Source organism: Podarcis melisellensis, assembly GCF_964234715.1.
Source record: "Podarcis melisellensis genome assembly, chromosome: 7".
NCBI lineage: Eukaryota > Metazoa > Chordata > Lepidosauria > Squamata > Lacertidae > Podarcis > Podarcis melisellensis.
Window position 1 is genome coordinate 27,862,398 of NC_138539.1, and position 21,761 is coordinate 27,884,158.

At 42.8% G+C, this 21,761-nt stretch overlaps 1 protein-coding gene across 1 annotated transcript in view; it reads left to right on the top strand.

Moving 5' to 3' along the window:
• The window catches only part of CNGB3 (cyclic nucleotide gated channel subunit beta 3), a gene marked incomplete at its 5' end in the record, with an annotated part of 51,624 nt that overhangs the window by 25,852 nt on the left and 4,011 nt on the right, over positions 1 to 21,761 (top strand). Inside the window, 9 exons of the mRNA XM_081919981.1 lie at positions 1,881 to 1,945; positions 3,069 to 3,191; positions 7,214 to 7,355; positions 10,626 to 10,785; positions 11,174 to 11,271; positions 13,315 to 13,398; positions 15,806 to 15,924; positions 18,271 to 18,417; positions 20,365 to 20,536. Coding sequence (XP_081776107.1) covers positions 1,881 to 1,945; positions 3,069 to 3,191; positions 7,214 to 7,355; positions 10,626 to 10,785; positions 11,174 to 11,271; positions 13,315 to 13,398; positions 15,806 to 15,924; positions 18,271 to 18,417; positions 20,365 to 20,536 — 1,110 coding nt within the window. The remainder of the gene's footprint in view (positions 1 to 1,880; positions 1,946 to 3,068; positions 3,192 to 7,213; positions 7,356 to 10,625; positions 10,786 to 11,173; positions 11,272 to 13,314; positions 13,399 to 15,805; positions 15,925 to 18,270; positions 18,418 to 20,364; positions 20,537 to 21,761) is intronic.

Genomic DNA, 21,761 nt, shown 5'->3' on the forward strand with positions numbered 1-21,761 from the left:
GATGAGGTTATCTACTCTTACCCTCAGTCCAGGGACAGAAATCCTACTTGTAAATACATACTGTTGCTCACCCACAGTAGTCAGGGGAGATTTCCGAATATACACGGCACAGGATGGTATCAAACTTCTTCCAGCTGCACAACACAAATTGGTTGTTTTGAAGTTTATTGGGTCATTCCAATTCTAAATAAGTGGTTTTTGAGCTGACAAACATGTCAGCCAGGTTCCCAGAAGGCATTATATGAACAAACACTGATAACAGACCTTGCCTTTCCATATTAATTTACCACCAGATGAGTAATTTAAGACATTTTCATTTAACATAGCAAGAAAGATTCATGCGAGGGACTGGTGTGGATGCTTACCTACTCAATCCATCTGTAAACACTGCAAAATGGATCCTTGTACTGTTAGTTTATATGAGGCTAATGGTGGATCCATCCCTCCTTCAGATTGTTGGTGATGGTGCCAGTCTCTTGCATGGGAAATAAAGACGGGGAACTCAACTCTCCCTGATATTGTGTAGAATATTGATTGTTAGTCTGTGTACTGTTATTTTACTATTTTCTATAGCTTTTATAGTATGAGTCACCCTGAGAATATTTATATCGAAGAGCAACAGAGAAAGCCATCACTATCGTTATCTGATGAAGGCAACATACACACAGTCGCACCTGGTTTCAGTTTTTTAGCTAAAGCAGCCCTCCCCAACCTTGTGTCCCTCTGATATTTTGGACTACAACTCCCATCAGCTCTGACCCAAGGTGACTAAGGGTCAGGAATGATGGGAGTTGTAGTCCCAAATATCTGGAAGGTGTCAGGTTGGGGAAGGCAGAGTTACAGGAACTGTGGGCTTGCAGCATCTGTTTGCACGCATAGTTCTTCATACAATTCCAGGTGTATTTTTGGACTCCTCCATCCAGTTACTCCATAAATTAATCACATTTTGTCCTGCCTTTCTTCCAAGGAACTCAAGGCAGGAGCATATATGTCCCATCTCACCACCACCACCGCCAGATATTTTCTCCTTGCTGCAACCCAGCACCATTGATTAGGCTGGGAGATAGTGAGCAACTCAAGGTCACCCACTGAGTTTCACAGCTAATGGGCTTTGAACCTGGGTTTCCTCTGCCCTAGTCTGAGCATAACTGGATGGAGTTAGTAGTTCACACATTGAAGATGCAATCCTTGTGTGGGAGTAAGTCACACTGGGAAGAGTAGGACTAACTTCTGAGCAAGCATGCATAAGATTGCCCTGCACATCTGTAAAAGGTAGAGTCACTAAATTGTTACAAAATGCTGTTTTTAAAAAGCCCAACCTTTGAGCATGTGAAAAACTTTGATGAAGGGCAATTACTGTTTCCTTCCAATGGGTACCATTTCTAGAAACACATCCTAACACATCCTTCTCTCTTTTTTTCTGGCTCCCGTGTCAGTTTATCTAAATTAATTTCAAATTAATGATCTAAACAAACCCACTTCATTTGTAAAATCTAGAAAGGTAATTATCCAGACTGCCACCTCTCTTTCAAAAAGCCACCCATATAGAAGAAAGGAAATAATAAATGGAGAGCACCAAAAGAATGTACTCTCTATCTATGAGCAAGAAACTTCGGTTGACTAGGTAAAATATCACTGTCATCATAATTCATCATGACCACTGATCTGCTAAATGGAAAAGTATCCTCCATAGCCAAGCTCCTGGAAAAAGTGATATTTAAAATGTCAAGTTGTTTCTGCTTTTTGCTAGTTTAGCAGTATGATCATTTTTAAACCAAAATTTTAAGATTGCAAGAAACAGGCAGTTGTACGTTGCAAAATCCATGTGAGATTATAGTGTTACCATATACAATTGCGTTTCCTCTCTTGATTTGATTCAGCATCTCACATTCTTTGAATTCAATGACCGACTGGAGGCGATCATGGAAAAAGCATACATTTACAGGTATGTGCTAGACATGCTCCATTATCAGTGTTGGCATATTTGTAGAGTGTTGACATATTTCAGCATTTCCTGTCTCTGCCATTGGATGGCACAGTTTTTGTTTACAGCCTCAGATACCATCTGTAAAATGGGGACATAAAATGGGGGTATTCCACAGGCATATAACTCGCCAGGGTCCTGTGAGGGTGCTGTGGGCAGGCCTGTGTTGTTAACTGCTTGGAGCCTTAGAGGAAGGCTAGTATCTAAATGAACAGAAAATGTTAATGTCCAAGGCACAGGTTCCTGGTGTGATGCAACGGTGCCTGCATTTGTGAGCAACAACTAGCAAACACTCTTTCATGAACACAGTTGTACCTTTCTATAAATATTTCTAGCTGATTGAATTAGCAAGCCGCAGGGTCCTATGGGAAGCATACTTTACCAGTGCCCCTGTACCTGTTATTAATTTGTTGTTGTTTAGTCGTTCAGTCGTGTCCGACTCTTCGTGACCCCATGGACCAGAGAACGCCAGGCACCTCTGTCCTCCACTGCCTCCCGCAGTTTGGTCAGACTCATGCTGGTAACCTCGAAAACACTATCCAACCATCTCGTCCTCTGTCGCCCCCTTCTCCTTGTGCCCTCCATCTTTCCCAACATCAGGGTCTTCTCCAGGGAGTCTTCTCTTCTCATGAGGTGGCCAAAGTACTGGAGCCTCAGCTTCACAATCTGTCCTTCCAGTGAGCACTCAGGGTTGATTTCCTTCAGTATGGAGAGGTTTGATCTTCTTGCAGTCCATGGGACTCTCAAGAGTCTCCTCCAGCACCATAATTCAAAAGCATCAATTCTTCGGCGATCAGCCTTCTTTATGGTCCAGCTCTCACTTCCATACATTACTACTGGGAAAACCATAGCTTTAACTATACGAACCTGTTATTAATGGCCGTGATTCATTTGGCAATTGCAGAAGGGGAAGAGAGTTGAGCACCAGCTGATTTTTCCACTCTGTCATTACTGGCCATAGCTGTAAGTCACAGCAGGTGTTAGTATTGCTATTGATCAAAACCCAGGTCTCCAAAGGGAAAACAGGCACAGGAATGTGTGTCCCAACAGGAATGACATCAACTGTTGTTTATGTTTTTTACAGGGTCGTTCGAACTACTGGGTACCTGTTGTTTATCTTGCATCTTAATGCATGCCTGTATTACTGGGCTTCAACCTACGAAGGACTCGGCAGCACTAAATGGGTATATGATGGCAAAGGAAACATGTAAGTTCCTTTGCATTGCATGGTGTTTCCCCAGCCTGCCCACCTTCCCATCTTGCTTGCAAGCAAAACCTTCAGAACTTGCTTACCCTGCTAACTTTTTAGCAGCATTGCTGCTGATTGGAAGTAATGAACAATGCTAATTATATGGAAGGCAGGTGTAGTGAGTGATTAGTTTACCGTTTGGGGTTTTTACGGGTTTATGAGTCAGCTCTAATCACTAACTTAATTAAACATTTAGAAAGCACAAGGGTCATAAATTAAACTTACCGATTAGGTGTGAGAAGAAGCATTACATACGTAAGAAAACAGCTACGTGGAAAGTTCAATGGAGTACAATTACTATGCAACCTTCCGATTGCAGCAGAACATTTTGCTCCCTTAAGAGTCTTCACAGGGTCATGTTCTGTCATTTCCTTTCATATGGCAAAGGATACATGTAAACATGTTGCAAAGAGAGAAACTCTCCAGTGGGAGCTGACACTGCGCAGTGCAGCTGGGGAAGAGGTGCCAAGTCAATAGCTATTAATTCAACAAAGGAAAAATATGGGGAGGCAACAGCAGGCAGTATATATTATAAGACATGCAATGCATGCAGAAATGTAGCGAGTGCAGCTTTTGCAGACATGATGGCAATGCAGTTAATGTAGGAGGAAAATATGAATCCAGGTGATCCAGGTGGGGGGGGGGCTAAATGGCAAAAGAATCGGCTGAGTACCTAGATTTAAAACCTGGGGCTAAACTCAGTCTCTGGCATGTTAGGGACTAGCGGGGCTTGTTAGAGTTTGTGGTGGAGGCAGGGGAGAGGAGAGTGACCCAGGAGAGGGGGTCAATGATTTATGGGGTTTGGTGCCACCTACAAGGCAGGAGCCAGGGCAGGAGGAGGATGGGGCAGGACACAGGACTCTATTGTGTTCAAAGTAAAAGGTAAAGGTACCCCTGCCCGTACGGGCCAGTCTTGACAGACTCTGGGGTTGTGCGCCCATCTCACTTAAGAGGCCAGGGGCCAGCGCTGTCCGAAGACACTTCCGGGTCACGTGGCCAGCGTGACAAAGCTGCATCTGGCGAGCCAGAGCTGCACACGGAAACGCCGTTTACCTTCCCGCTGGTAAGCGGTCCCTATTTATCTACTTGCACCCGGAGGTGCTTTCGAACTGCTAGGTTGGCAGGCGCTGGGACCGAGCAGCGGGAGCGCACCCCGCAGCAGGGATTCGAACCGCCGACCTTTCGATCGGCAAGTCCTAGGCGCTGAGGCTTTAACCCACAGCGCCACCTGTGTCCCCTGTGTTCAAAGTACCTGAGCGTTAAAATAATCTGATACAGAACACCTTTGTCGCTCAGACATATCTGGTTCTATATTATGCTTTGTGTTTGATTAACTGAAAGTCATCACTCCTGTTAGCATGGGATGCTAACCATGGAGAGGCTGTATCACTCATTTAAATTTCCCAATGAAACAGGAGGCTCACTATTTGCAGCTGTTGGGTTCCACATTGATCCTCTTGCCTGCCACTTGCTATAAAGGGTAGATCACCTGATACGTTGTTCAAGTGTCTCGCACAGCAAGCAAGGAGTGGTAGCCAAAGGGACCAGGGAGACAAATAGGAGAATCCATGGCTCTTGAATATTCCACACCATTGAGCTTTAAAGGTATAGTGTCAGTCCCTGGGTTACAACTTGCCAAGTCTTCCACCAAGGGCTGAAATGCTTTGTTGTTTATACTGGAAAATTACATCAGTGTGTTATTGCTAGGGACTGGCTGATTAAATATCCTTACCAATCATACTAGCACTCAGCAATCCATTCTAAGAATGGTTGTAAATGTGCAAGAACTCATACATATATTCTAGCCCTTTGGTGTGCTGTCAGTAGTCTTCTACTGGCCTGTAAATTGCAAATTGCAAATCGTATTTGTCTGACTGTAACGTAGTGGAGTTATAATAACAAAGATTAATTGATTATACTAGAGGGTTTGCTTGACCTGAAGCAGCCTGTCCAGGAGCCTAGTATAGGGATGGGTGACTCCGTCAATTTTGGTTTATATCAGTTTCTCATTGTTGCAGTTCTCTGCATATCAGTTCTCCACATTTCCACATCAATTTGTGATTTAAAAACAAAGCAAAAGCAAGGTACGCATGAAAATTCATCAGCATTTTAGCACTAATTTCTCCTCATACAGACATTTTTACGTGTAATTTTCCTACTATTGACATTTTTGCAAAGCAATTTCCCGTAACAAAATGCATTTTTGAATGTTATTTTCACTAATATATGCATTTGTATGTACATTTTATCCTATGCATTTTTGTATATGTTACCTTTTTGGAGTAACTGTACTGAAAAAAATCGTAGAAGTGTAGCTTTTGATGGATGGCTGTGCTTTGGTTCTTGTATTGTTTTGGAATGTCTGAAGTAGGTAGGTTTGCATTTAAATGTGAACTGAATAAAATTTTTATTCCATCCCTACTAGTAGACAACAGCCTTGTGGTTGTCACCCTAGCAACAATGCATTGAAATACCTGGTGTTGCCAGATTGAAGTGTTACTGAGCAGACAGACCAAACACCACACATTTTCTGACTGTTAAAATGAGAGCCACGTAGCCAATCTGCTGCTGTCTCAAGAATGAACTTTTTAGAACGAGAATTATTTCCTTTGGAATTCAATAGAGTGATCAATAATCTCCCCTGATGTGTTCAGGAACAGCTTTATATGTCTGACACATTTCAAGTGAGGAAATCTGAAGATATGACCGCCAGAGGGTCCAACATACTTTCCATTATTATAGAGTCATGAAATGACAGGCAATGCGCTCACTCGGCTTGTACAGAAATAACCTTGCAGGTGTGCTGCATGGCCTGATTTCAAAAGACACTACAATTGGGGGGGGGGGAAGAAGCACTGATTTTACATGACTCACTGTTTGCCCCCATTTCAAAAAATCTCTACAACTTAAATCATGGGTAGGCAAACTAAGGCCCGGGGGCCGGATCCGGGCCAATCGCCTTCTAAATCTGGCCCGTGGATGGTCTGGGAATCAACATGTTTTTACACGAGTAGCATGTGTGCTTTTATTTAAAATACATCTCTGGGTTATTTGTGGGGCATAGGAATTCATTCATATATTTTTTTCCCAAAATATAGTCCAGCCCTCCACAAGGTCTGAGGGCCCGTTGCCACCCCCCCACCCCCCCGTTGAAAAAGTTTGCTGACCCCTGACTTAAATGAAGCCAACACAACTATGAAGACTGTGTCTCTACAGACACCACCTGTACTTAATAATGACACGTTTAGTGGCACACACACACACACACACACACACACCCCTTGTGGGGAACCTGTGGCCCTCTAGAAGTTGTTGAACTACAACTCCCATCATTCCTTATCATTGTCCATGCTAACTGCAATGAATAGGAGTTGGGATTCAGCAACATAATGATGATGATGATGATGATGATGATGATGATGATAAATAATTTATTATTTATACCCCGCCCATCTGGCTGGGTTTCCCCAGCCACTCTGGGCAGCTTCCAACAAAATATTAAAATACAATAGTCCGTCAAACATTAAAAGCTTCCCTAAACAGGGCTGCCTTCAGCTGTCTTCTAAAAGTCAGATTTCCTTGACATCTGATGGGAGGGCGTTCCACAGAGCGGGTGCCACTACTGAGAAGGCACTCTGCCTGGTTCCCTGTAACTTCGCTTCTTGCAATGAGGGAACCACCAGAAGGCCCTTGCCTCTGGACCTCAGTGTCCAGGCTGAACGATGTGCGTGGAGACATTCCTTCAGGCATACTGGACCAAGGCCATCTGGAAGACCACAGGATTCCCATCCTTGTTCTACATAAAACCATAAAGTAATACTTTTTTTTTAGTTCATTAATTATCAGGACTAGTTGCAGTGAGGAGGCGGAGGGAGGACATTTTTCCTGATTCTGAATTTCAGAATAATACAGAATAGTATTTCTGCATTGGAAACCTATGTAGAAGAATAATGATATCAAAAATTGTATTCTATCTACAGGTATCTAAGATGTTACTACTGGGCAGTTCGCACTTTAATCACTATCGGTGGGCTTCCAGAACCAGTAACCATGTTTGAAATCATCTTTCAACTTCTGAATTTCTTCTCTGGGGTCTTCGTATTTTCCAGCTTGATTGGTCAGGTAAGCAAAGGCATTAATGGTTAAACTGACCCTTGAGTTTAAGAGGTTTCGAACAATCTGTGTAATTAACATTTAGTCTTCACATCAAAGTATGAGAGAGACAGGTACAAAGCTGTCTAGATATTCACCTGTATAGATCTCCCCCTCAGTGAAGTCTGTTGAAAAGATAAACTTCTAGAACCATAAATGGCAAAGTTCTACGGTCTGCTCTGAATGTTGATGTTCAAATATAATAAAATAAGATACTCATGGAAGCAGTATTTATATGCCCTTGTTTTTCTGAGGGAATCACTCAGGGCTCCTTGGGAATTGTTATGAGGCTCCCATATATAGAGTCAAATGGGACCACTGATCCATCTAGCCCAGGACTGATGCCCACTAGAAATTGCTCTCCATGGCCTCAAGCAGAGGTCCCTCCCAGCCCTTGTACCCAACAGCTGGTATGGCGCACTGGCATATGTGTTGGACTAGGACCTGGCTCAGTCATGAAACTCACTGACTGGCCTTGGGCTAGTCATGGTCTGTTAGTCAAACCCACCTCACTGTTGTTGTGAGGATGAAATGTGAAGGAAGGGAACCATGTACACACTCCCTGGCATGGGAAGATATTGCATCACTGGCTCCTCTGCATAACCTGGAACTTCTGACATTGCTGAAGCAAAGGTGGGAAGTATGTACGCTGGAAGCTCCCAGATCATCTCAGAACACACCATCCAACATGCCCTTTTGGCTTGCACTCTTTATAAAGACTTGAGGAATGAGGTTATCACCCCTCTTTTATTGTCCATTCTGGGTTGCCCAGCCACTGCCACAGTGTCCTTTCTCTTGGCAGATCAAGATGAGCAGGAGACAGCAAAGGTTGCAAGGCTTTTAGCTGGGGCAATTAGAATAAGATCCACAATTTGACTATTGATTCAAAACCTAAAATGTATTTTATACAATTCACTTTTTATTTTTATTTTTTGTATATCATATTGTTGTTTTATTGCTATGACCGATGGCTGACACAAATAAAGATTCATTCATTCACCATCCAGCACACATTCTATGGTGGTCTTCCATATAGGTATACCAGGGAGAAAATCCTGTTTAACTTCCAGAAAACACTGATGCTCTGTAATGTGACCAAAACATTTAGAAAGGGTTGACACCATTCTTCTCATAGTAATATCTGATATGAGTTTCATGTTGCCAAAAGAAATGAAAATGTATTGATGAAGATGGTTTTGATGCTGTTATTGACTTAGATGACCCATAACAAATTTATAAAACTCTTCATCTCCTTATTGTCCTCACCTTTACTACTTATTATCTTGTTGGGGGCCAAAATTGTCTTGGCTTTTTTGAATCGTGTTATTTTAAAATCAACATTTTAGAAAATCACTCCCATCCAGCTCCCAGTCTCTTTATTGGGAAAAAGGGAAGTAAATATTAGCCTGGAGTAATAAAAAAAAAAACAGTCAGGCCTGGTTTGTCCTCTACAAAGGCTAATTTGTTGTTTATCAAATGGATCTTTCTACAAATTAGCTTAGTTGTTGAGTTGATTGCTATTGGGAGTCAGGAAACAGCTTGTCAGCATTTCGAACAGTGCACAAACTCCATTTGCAATGTAATCCTATATATGTCTACTCTGAAGTAAATCCCATAGAATTCAGGTAACTGGAAATGGGCTTATAGTTTTAGACTCTGTTAATATCACTGCCAATTTCACTCTGTGCTTGGCAGCTAGTCTTATGTTTCACGACGGACTGCAAACACACAGGTATGATTCTGGAGGCTCTTGTTTATTTGGAGAGCTTACTAACTGGTCTTGTGTAATCAGGCAAATACAATTTCAGCCCAATCCTCCTGTGCTTCTTTATAGTAGTATCATTCCAGAATAAAGTCAATGATTCTTAGGTGTCCAGGGGCTGACAGGAGCATGCAGGTCATCCACAGGTCAGGAAAAGGACATGAGACATGAAATGCCAAAGTGAAAACACATCTGGGCTAGTATCCCCTAGTTGAAGACATTGCTGGAAAGTGGCGTCTGGCCCCTCCTTCCCTCTCTAATCCCCTTCGTCTTGACTCCTCCCAAACATCTGTAGACCACAGCAACAGGGAGAGTTTCCTCTCTGGGCCTGTCTGGCCTGTTGCTCAGCAATGTGTAGGACTCTTCATGTTCTGGGTTTCAGTGGAGGAGGAGAGCCAGTAGGAACAGGACTATCCGGATGTTGAGTAGTAGAAGCAGCTTCTGCCTCTTCTCTGTCGGAGTCTGCGCTCACACTGAGATTCTTGGCACCCGGTCCTGCCTTGGAATGGCTTCCTTCTTCTGTCCCCCCATATTCACTCAAACCTCCCACTTCTAGCACCTCCCAGCTCGTCCCTTCTGCAGACTGAACCCCGGTGTCCCACCACCACTGTTCTGGGTCTAAGTCTTCTTCCTCTGTGCTGTCTCTGAGGGGCTCTTGGGCTGGCTGTGCCCATCACTCTTCCTCATCCAGCCAGTCCTTGACATCAAGGTGCTGCTATACTTTTTCTCATAAAAATATTTAGTTTAGATGTTGGCATATGCCCTTTTTACAACAGAGCGCACACTGATAATTCACCACAGAGGAAGACTGCATTTTTTAAAATAACGAAATAATAATAATAATAATAATAATAATAATAATAATAATAATAATAATAAATTTATTTCTACCCCACCCATCTGGCTGAGTTTCCCCAGCCACTCTTGGTGGATCCCAATCGAGTGTTAAAAACAATACAGCATTAAATATTAAAAACTTCCCTAAACAGGGCTGCCTTCAGATGTCTTTTAAAAAGAAGATAGCTGCTTATTTCCTTGACATCTGATGGGAGGGCATTCCACAGGGCAGCGCCACTACTGAGAAGGCCCTTTGCCTGATTCCCTGCAACCTCACAATGAGGGAACCGCCAGAAGGCCCTCGGCGCTGGATCTCAGTGTCCGGGCTGAACGATGAGGGTGGAGATGCTCCTTGGGCAACAAATCAAACACTTCTTTACAAAACTGGGCTTTTGGGGTAAGAAAAGCGATAAACAACTGCATAGTATAGCATAAGTATATAAAATTGTGCATCCTTCCTTACCACTATCACATCAACAAAGCAGCTCATGACATATTGAAAGGTCAATAACATTAACGGCCAACCTCAGCCAACAAATAAAAACAAAACAATATAAATGCAGGAGATGTCATCTAAAAGTGACTAAAACCTCAACAGACTGTTATAATAGCCTTCTAACGATACTGGTTGATATTTGCAGATGCGAGATGTCATTGGCGCAGCGACAGCAGGGCAGAACTATTACCGTGCCTGTATGGATAACACTGTATCTTACATGAACGTCAACACAATTCCAAGAATTGTTCAGAATCGTGTTCGAACTTGGTATGAGTATACGTGGGATTCGCAAGGAATGCTGGGTAAAATTCAGAATAATTCAAAAGACACTTACAGCCCACCCTCCCCACTTTCCTTGGGAATATCAATATAATTTAGTTTCTTTGACAATGAACTGGGAATCAGCAGTGGTTATTAACTACTGTACTTGATTTCATCAAATAATTTTGTGCTTTATAAAAATATATTATTTTAATAAATCCATATCTTAAATTGAAACTGATCAGAAAGGCTGCCTAAATTTGAATAATACTTTTGCACACTTTTATCAAGTATTCCTGACAGCCCTTCCCTTCTAATCATTTTAGTTTTGTAGTTGTTTTTGGTCGGTAGAGATCCAATGTAGCACAATTTTTGTTTTTTTTAAAAAAAGTTTCTCCCCCTCACCTGTTCTGTAATCCTGCCTTGCAGATGAATCTGAATTACTGGAGCAGATGCCAGGAAAGATGCAGCTAGCCATTGCAATCGATGTGAACTTTGCCATTGTCAGTAAAGTTGACTTGTTCAAAGTAAGTGGCTTTTCATGTAATCTAACATCCAGGATTGGAAAGATGTTTGCTTGCTTGCAGTAATCCGGATTGCCAAACAAACAAGCAAAACTATTCCAGTAAGCAATTTTTTAAAAAATAACTTTTTATTAAAAATTAAAACAAAACATATCTTTCTTATTCACCCCCATTTTTCCTCCCTCCCCTCCCTCCCCCCACAGAACCCACCCTCCCCCACCCCCGATTTCCCTCAGTGCCAGTCTTTGATTTCTCTAGAAATGCTGTTTTCTGCATGTTACACAGTTGTATAGATCCTCAAACTATTTAGCTGCTTATTATCAATAAAAAGTTTGTGAATGTTTATTCAAAACCAGCCAAGGAGTCCAGTTTACTTTGTTGTGTCTTCAAATATTTTGTAAAGGGTTCCCCATTCATCTTTAAAGTCACAGTTATACTTGTCCCGTAGCTTGTATGTCAGTTTTGCCAGCTCTGCATAATCCATCAATTTTTCTTCCCATGATTCTTTAGTTGGGGTTTCTTCAGTCTTCCATCCTTGTGCTATTAAAACTCTCGCAGCCGTTGTCGCATACATGAAGATGTTTTTCAGCTTTTTTGGCAGATCTTTCCCTACAATCCCTAATAAAAATGCTTCAGGTTTTTTAACAAATGTTAAATGGAACATTTTCTTCAATTCGTTGTATCTCATTTCCCAAATTTTTTTAGTTACCTTACAATCCCAGTAGTAAGCAATTTTTAATTTAAGTGCAACAGATAAAAGCAAAGCTACACAGTTGCTTTAATGCTGATGATCCCCAACTAGGATCAAGTATGGTATGTCAGGAGCCATCCTACTCTCGAGTAGGACCCTGGCAGAGACACATGCCCGACTGGCATGTTCTCTCCCTCCTGGTCGTTCACTCAGGAGCTTCAAAAGCTTTCTTCTGCCCAAACATCACAGCGACCGATGCCAAAAGACATCGGCACACTCAGGGATCCGCAGAGTCTCCACAGTTTGCGTAACAGAACTCAGTAGCTCAGCATTTGGCTAATCTACGTTTATTTATGGTACATATAAAACACTTGGAGCATTCTGACTCTTTCTCATCAGACAGCAAAGAGAAAGAACAAAGGACAATAGTCCCACTTCACAGAACACAGTAACACAAACATCCTATCTCCATCACTTCCCACTCTGTAGAATGAAAACATACACCGTCATGTGATAGACAACAATCCCATGACTGCAAGCATGGGAAATGAATCTTCAACATGGTGGCCCTGTGAAGGCAGGAGCACACGGGAAAGAGGTTCATGTAGTTACTAGTGGCTCACAGTGCGACTGAACCAGCCACCAGGAACCACACAGGTTCATAAGCTTTGACAAAGCCATGAAGGATGCTTATACAAGTTGCTGGCTTAAAGGAGACAATTACCCAATGCTTCCAATTTTACAGCAAGAATTCTGGGTCATTGCTGCATCCTAGCCATCCCAGTCTTTGTTCCCAAGAGTGGCACAGCCAGACTGCTGTTGCTGTGTGATTACTGGGGTTGCACCTACAGCCACTTACAGGTTCACAAGGATGGCTTCAGATTCTAAACCTAAATGGTTGGAGCAAGGGTCATTGTATTGCATTGCATTGCATTATTATATTTTTATTTATACCCCCGATGGGATTCAAGGCAGCTTACAGATAAAAACAAGAATCACTAAAAATGTAGGAAAAAACCAATAATTTAAAAACATTTATCACATGGAGTCATGAATGGTTGGTGTAACAAACCTTGGGGCCACAATCCCCAAACTTTTAATTGCACAAGAATTCTTTGTTGGAACTAAATCATTAAACGGGTGAGCATATGCATGCTGCCTGCAACCTAGCTAATCTTAGAATGAACTTCTATGATCCACAAGTAAAGATTAGATTTAATCTTCTTTTTCTTCTTTTGTATTTTGGCCTTCTGCCAGTTCTGTGTAACATTACCTGTATGCATTTCATACATACTGATTCATACAATACTGATTCTGATTATTCTCGCCCGCCCCCCCCCTCTTTTTTTTAACAGGGATGTGATAACCAAATGATCTGTGACATGCTGCTGAGACTGAAATCCATTGTGTATTTACCTGGTGACTTTGTCTGCAAAAAGGTGATCTTGACAACTTATATTACAAATGCAAGAATAATGAGAGCATTAGAAAAAGGAGTTCAGCTATGGGTCAAGAATAAAATTTGAACAAAATTAATCTTGGGCAAATTACATTGCGTGAAAACTAATTAAAGTGCAATTTGCAATAATAATAATGTACTCTCAAATTTCAAACTTGGCCCAGACAATATGGATTTTATTACTTATATATATGTGTGCGGGTTTGTGTTTTTTTTAAAAAAATAGAGTAAGAGCAACTGGAATTTAAATATGAGTTATCTATTGGCATACATTATTAGACTTCATTATTTAACTGAAATGTTGCAGACACAAAACTAGATATAAGTGTAAAGAGAGATGCCTGAGACTGAGCTGTAAAATTCTGTGATTTGCCATCTGAAAAAAGAATCTGAGACACATACATTTAAATGTTCTGTGCTTTGCCAATAATGATCAGTCTCGATATAGCAATGCTTGCTGTAATGACTAGACGATAAAGTACAGCAGTTTTCTAAGTATGGGCCAAACTAATGCTGTGTCTTTTGGGGAGAACCCAGAAATCAGGATTAGGACTTCAGCATAAGCCTAAGACTTCAGCTTAGCCTTTTCCTCCTGCACGAAGGTGCTGATGAAAATTCCACTCCCCTGCCACATCGGGAAGATGTTGTCTGGCATTTAAATGAAGCTTCCACTTCAGGAGCTTCCATCCTGGAGCAGATAGCAACTTTTGTAAGAATAACTTTTTTTTCAAGATCACAGCATGGTGGGAAAGGGTTAAAGGCCCCCCCATACTGCATTCTCAGTCTTGATTGCCTCCCTGATCTCTCTCACACACACATACGGTAGCTACTATTTAAAGGAAATAAATCAAGCACGTTAAATTCTTACATGCATTTAATGTCACATCTACTTTGGCCCTGAAGTTGACAAGCGATTTAAATCTTTACCTATGTATGGCTGAGGTTTTGTTCAAATCCAGATCTATTATTTACAAAAATAATGCTCGAAACCCTGGACCCCACTGACTATATAAATGATGGATACACCCCAGTTTTATGCTACCTTTTCTTTTATAGTATACTAGATTACATTGATTGGAGTACATATATCATAAGCGCAGACATTTCAGTCCTGTTTGTCCAGGTATAATTGGCTTCATTTGGATGCTAATCAGCTCACAAATGAGCTGGTAAATATGCAAGAAACAGCAGATGCTTTGGTTGGTTGATTATTCTTGATTTCCTCTTTGAAATTATGCAAATGATCATTAGGAAAAATAATTAAAATGCTGATTTGCTTTGGAATGTGCAGTGTTTCATTTGTTTGGGCTGCTGTTGCTATGCTTGTGTTAGAGAATGGGAGAGGCAAGGTGAGATAGAGAGAGATACTTTTAACTAGAGTCACATCTATGGATAGTTTTTTCAACTCTGTGAAGGTTAAAATCATTCCATATCCATGGACCGACCCAAGGCATTCTGCTACCTGAGTCAAAGGACGAGGAGGAATTTCCCCCTCTCAGTTCCATGTCCAGACGATATGTCAGTCACGAGGGAAAACAGAAACGTGTCACTAGGGAGGGCCTTCCACAAAGAGGGGATACCACTGAGAAGGCCTTTCACAGGTCAGAGTCAACCAGGCAGCCCCCTGTGGCAGCGGCGTGATGCCACCAGCCAATCACAGGGTCTGAAGTGGCTGATACTGGGGAATTCATTCTTTTAGGCACTTAGGGCTTTGTATGATAGTACTAACCTTAATTGGCAGCCAATGCAGTTATTTCAAGACAGTCTTATCAGCCTAGCAGCTGCCTTCTACACTAGCTGTAACCTCCAAGCCGTCTTCTAGGTCATTTCACTCCATTGTAGGAGGCCACCAGAGCATATGCAACCAAGGCCAGGCTACCCTGGTCCAGAAATACCTATAGCTGGCGAATCAGCCTAAGCTGGGCATAAGCACGCCTAGCCACCAAAGCTACATGAGATTCTGGTGACACGTAGGAGCCCAAACAGTGAACTTGTTCTGTCATGAGGAGTGCAAGCCTACCTAGAATAGTATCTCTCTCTCAGCCTAACTCATCCTGGCAAAGTCACTGGGAGGATAAAATGGAGCAACCCCCATCTTGGCCACCCTGACCTCCTTGGGGGGAGGAGGAGATACCTAATTATTCATCATTACTGTATCTACAATGGGAAAACCTTTCAAAACAGGGCATAGTGATTTTACTGCACAGTTGAAGAAGCTGCTTCATCATGCCAGTGTTACAAAGCGGAGATTCAGTTTGTGGCAAGTTCACCAGCTGCAGAAATAAGTCATGACTCTTTAAAGAATATTCTTTCTGCAATTGCGTGTCATTATCACCACTGAGCTATCATGGACTGAGAATATTTTCTTCTGCGTGTTTTATACCTAGGGAGAAATTGGTAGAGAAATGTACATCATCAAACAAGGAGAGGTTCAAGTACTTGGAGGTCCTGATGGCACCAAGGTCCTGGTCACCTTGAGAGCAGGAGCTGTATTTGGAGAGATCAGGTAATGTTTGTCTATTAAATCTGTATATCACCCTTCGTCTGTAGATCTCAGGGCGGTTCACCACATATAAAAAATAATTTTAAAAAGTACAAAAAAGAAAACACCACAAATGAATAAACTCCCCTCCCCCAAGCACATTTGAAAGGCCTGGTTGAGGAGGAACATTTTTGCCTTTGCTGTTCCATAAAGGTAAAGGGACCCCTGACCATTAGGTCCAGTTGTGGCCGACTCTGGGGTTGCGGTGCTCATCTCGCTTTATTGGGCAAGGGAGCCGGCGTACAGCTTCCGGGTCATGTGGCCAGCATGACTAAGCCGCTTCTGGCAAACCAGAGCAGCGCACAGAAATGCCGCTTACCTTCCTGCCAGAGTGGTACCTATTTATCTACTTGCACTTTGACGTGGTTTCAAACTGCTAGGTTGGCAGGAGCAGGGACCGAGCAACGGGAGCTCCATATGCTGTTCCATAGGGTTGACCAAATGTATATCACCATAAGAAATTATGCCATGTATGTCTCTTCTATTAAACTACTCTGGAGAGCCAGTGTGGTCTAGTAGTCAGTGTTGGACCAAGACCTCCGAGACCAGGATTCAAATCCCCACTCAAGTGACCTCAAGCCAGTCACTTGCTCTCAGCCCAACCTACCTCACAGGGTTGTAGCGAGGATAAAATGGGGAGGAAGAGAAACCATGTGTGTTACCGTGAGCAACTTGGAGGAAAGGTGGGGTGTGAATTCAACAAGTAAATAAAATAATGAAATACCCATGTGTCATCACAAATTGTTATTAGACAGAAGCAACACCAATGTGTGTTTGAGAAAGTGTCTCCATAATCAGGACCAGCAGGTCGTAGCTGACTTCTCATGGTAAGCAAGAAGGTTGCCAGGGATGGTTGTCTCTCTAATTTGGGGTTATGTCATACCACATCCATGGTGGTCATTTTGCGACGGATACCGCCACCACTCTCTCAAAATTCAAAATATGCCCACTAGTCCAAAAAGGTTGGCTGAGAGATTGAACCCTCTGTCTCTGGAAAAGTTTAGATCAGGTGCCTGTGAGCTGCCTATTTGTAGATTTAGCAGGAGCCGTTTGCGTTTTGTTAAATTGCAATTGGCACATTTTCACTGCCACGAGGGGTGCTGTAAGCAGTGGATAAATTTAAACCTGGCCCGCTGCTGTTTTCCAAAAGCAGTTTAGAGCTGTCTGCAGAAGATTAACAATAGCAGGATGGCAGCTGAAACAGAACTAGACTCCACTTTTATCGCATGCAGTGGCATTGATTTCAGCCACCTGAAAACACCTGAAAACATCGTACTTACATACGGAGATAAGCCCTATACAGGTGTTCTGCTTCTATGTTTGTCTGCTACACTAGCTACAGCCATTCCTGGACAGGGATAGCCTGCCCACTGTAGTCTATGCATCAGTAAACTCAAAGCTAGGCTACTGCAATGTGCTCTATTTGGGGCTGCACTTGGGCTTGGCTTGGAAGCTCCAGGTAGTTTCGGATTGCAATGGCCAGACTGCTGGTGGGGGCATTGGGCTGAGAGCACGTGACGGCATTGTTGAAACATCTGCACTGGTTCCCAGTTCAAGGTTCTTGTAAGAATCTGCAAAGCCCTGAACAATGTAGGTCCAAGGTAAAGGTAAAGGGACCCCTGACCATTAGGTCCAGTCGTGACCGACGCTGGGGTTGCAGCGCTCATCTCGCTTTACTGGCCGAGGGAGCCGGCATACAGCTTCCATGTCATGTGGCCAGCATGACTGAGCCGCTTCTGACAAACCAGAGCAGCGCATGGAAACGCCGTTTACCTTCCCACCGGAGCGGTACCTATTTATCTACTTGCACTTTGACGTGCTTTTGAACTGCTAGGTTGGCAGGAGCAGGGACCGAGCAACGGGAGCTCATCCCGTCACGGGGATTCAAACCGCTGACCTTCTGATCGGCAAGTCCTAGGCTCTGTGGTTTAACCCACAGTGCCACCCACGTCCCAAGGGTACCTTAGGGGCCTCCAAAATCCTTCCTATCCTAGCTCAATCACCAAGATCATCTCCAGGAGTTAGCGAGGCAAGGCTCATTTGACAGAAGCATAAAACAGAGTCTTTTGTGTGAGCAGCAGTCTGGTGGAATGTTCTGTCAATACTCAGCAGGCACCTTCTGTTTCAGCATTTAAATGCCTGCTGAAAACTTTTCTATGCCATTAGCATTTACACAGCAATGAAGAAAGTACTTTCCATAACAGTTAGCTGATGGTCTCTGACGATATATATATAAAACGGTAAGCTGCTTTGATGTTATTAATGATATGGTGGTAAATATTTTTATAAATGTTCTCTCTGTCGTTTCAGCCTCTTAGCTGCAAGCGGGGGAAATCGGCGGACTGCAAATGTGGTGGCCCATGGATTTGCCAACCTCTTCATTCTTGACAAGAAGACCCTCAATGAAATCTTGGTGCACTACCCTGATTCTGAAAAGCTCCTGAGGAAGAAGGGAAAGTAAGTCTTTACACAAATCTATAGACCATTCGCCTTAAAATGCAGAACTGGCATCTCTTTCCCTCTGTTTGTGTAGAAGAGCATTTGCTTCTTAGACATATGATTCTTGCTGGACATGGCTGCAAAATGTTGGAGGAAGGATAACTTGGGGCTAATAATGCCAGAAGATCAGGGACATTGCAAGTTATTTAAAAGACCCAGCAGACAGGCCCACAACACAAATTTCCACAAACATATGTAGCACTTATGGACAAACTAAACGTGGCAGTTGTTTAAAGGTAAAAAGACCCCTGGCCATTATGTCCAGTCTCAAATGACTCTGGGGTTGCAGCGCTCATCTCGCTTTATTGGCTGAGGGAGCCACCGTACAGCTTCCGGGTCATGTGGCCAGCATGACTAAGCCGCTTCTGGCGAACCAGAGCAGCACACGGAAACGCCGTTTACCTTCCTGCCGGATTTATCTACTTACACTTTGACATGCTTTCGAACTGCTAGGTTGGCAGGAGCAGGGACTGAGCAATGGGAGCTCACCCTGTCGCGGGGATTCGAATCGCCGACCTTCTGATTGGCAAGTCCTAGGCTCTGTGGTTTAGGTATCACTAATAATGTATTCTGCACCATGTGCAGCAAGAAAAAACCAAATATTTTAAAAATAATAGAAGGGGTGAATGGCAGGAGATCCCCTGGGTCATCTTTTAACAATGCATCTGCAGAAGCTACAGACCCAAACAAGCGAAAGCCAACAGAGTTGTTATTGTGTGCCAATAGTACAGTTATCTGTTATGATTTTTTTCTTTAATGCCATTTAATTCCATTACTTAGATGACCGTGTTTCTGATGTATAAAGGAATGTGTTCTTTTAAAATGCAGGTTTACAATGAGGAGAGATTACACTACTGTTGTAAGATTTTTCTGCTATTGACCTCTTGAGAATACCTTAAGTGTTTATCTTTCAAAAGTTAACGTAACTCTTTTGAGTTCTAGCCTTTAGTAAGAAATGCATACATATTCTCAAAAGAATATTTGCCAATGCAGTTTCATTGGAGATCATGGGTAGCCAGCCAGTGACTATTCATCTTAGTGGTTGTATACAACCACTAAGTTTAAAAGTTGTATGCTTTGAGTACCAGCTCATGAGAAGAAACAAGAGCCAACTGTTGCCTTCATGCACTTGTTTGTTGGCTACCTAGAAACATTTGGTTCACTACTATGAGAAATGGGATGCTAGATTAAATAGTGTCTAACCCTAAAAACCATGATCCAGCAGGGTTTTTAATGTTCATATGCCTAGTGGGGGCTAGGACCATCACTCTTACCTATTTTTTGCCCTTGCCCAGGAAGCAATTATAGATCAGACCTAATTAGGAGTCTGCATTAATTTTTTTCATGTATCTTGCCGATAAAAAATAAATCAGTTCAGCTTTTCCATATTCTTTCCAGAGTGGACTAATCCGTTTCTGCAAGGAATCGCTGGATTTCCTTGAATTTTTAAGCAGCCACCAATATGCAGATTGGCGTGAGATGGCTGTCGCTTAGAACTGAAACTTAAAATAAAGTCCCCCTGGTGCATGGGTCTGTGCTTTTATATGTTGCAGCTCGATTGCTTTGGGTGGCAAGGCGAATCGTTACACAAAAAAGGCAGAATTATTGAATTCCTAATGGAACATGGGAGGAGGGAACTGTATTCAAAGCCCCGAGCGCTTTGAAGGAAACAAATGAAATACAAATAATGGAACTGGAAGTTGGAGGTCACGCGTCGCACAAGGCTTCCCTCTCCAATAAAAGCTGATGGACGAACTGTGTGTCTTTTGCTGCCTGGCTGGGAATCCAGGATCAGGAATATTACAGGGACTGCAAAACTACTAAATATAGAGGTGGCTGTTCAAATACTATTTCACATGCTCTCTCTCTCTCTCCGCCCCCCCCCCACCTTTTCCTATGATCTAGAGTGCTCATAAAGAAGGCAGGCAAACCTGTGGGAGGACCAACAGCACCTGCCAAAGGCTTGACCCTGTTAACACAGAAAGTAGAACCACCCAAGATGTTCCAAGCGCTGCTGGGTGGAAAAGGTGGTGGCATGGCGGCTGTTATCCAGCTGAAGAGACAGATGGAGGAACAGGTACTCACAAATGCTGCAAGTTCAATGGGGAGCCTGGAATGTGGAAGAGATAAACAGAGAGAATACCAACTCAGGGTGGGGTGGAGGTCAGGTTAGTTAGAGGAACTACCAGGAGCAAGGAATCTAATCCTCATTAAACATCCAAGCATAAGGAGATGGCAGGCATTACTATGCCATCGCACTCGGAAATGTCTGAGAAGGCACATACCCTCCCACCAGATTTATAAGCAGTGGGAAATGTGCTGAGCAGAGTCTTCAAAAGGGGATGCAAGTTTTATAAACCCATCCTGGTGAAGACAACAATGATGGTGTGTTTTAGTTCATCCCCATTAATGTAGCAATAATTTTTTTTCTGAAGCAGATAGCAGTGATCAGCACAGATGAAGAGACCCCCCTTCCTTCCGCCATATTCTCAAGGATCTTCCTGATTAGCTGAATTTAAACAAATAAATAATTTCATAAGATTGTTCGCAGTATGAAGAAAGTGGATTAGAGACAAACTTGTGTCTTCCTCATAATCACTGGCATTTGGAACAACACAATGAAGTTTATTGTCAGCAGATTTGGGGCAGGCAGGAGAAAGCTGTACTTTATACATTAATTGCGTAACAAACCCCCGTAGTTCCCTTATATAATAAACACACACGGACACGGATATTTTAGGTTAATGGGCTAAAATAGGTGACAACTTTATTGTGATTACAAATGTGAGCGGTTTGGTTTAGGCACTGGGTGAAACCAGAGTATATCCCGACTCCTGCCTGTCTGCAGGGAGTCACACGAAGGGTAAATCACCAGTAGGGGGAGCTCTACAACATACGTCAAATTGGGGGGGGGGGCAGTGTCCCCGATGGGTCGTGGCATGGCCCTAACCTACGACCAGCCTTTGGGCAGGATCCACAACCCCAGATCCTTTTAACAGGATACCCTTATTGAGGAGGCGCTGGCAGAGCCAACAACAAAGGCTAAGCCAGAGTTACCTGCTATGTCATAAACAGGAAAATAAAGGGGTGGGGAGCAAAGCAGAGGCGCTTGGTGCTGGCTTTCATTTCTAGCTTCATAAACCATGAAATGTGGATTTATTGTCTGAGCTGAGCCTGTCCAACAGGACTTCAACCAGAGTTTGTTTAGTTTAATCACTTATAACCCAACTTTAAGATAGTTTTTCCTAAGACAGCTTGTAACAAAACAATAATAAAATGCACGACAAGTAAAGAAGTAACCA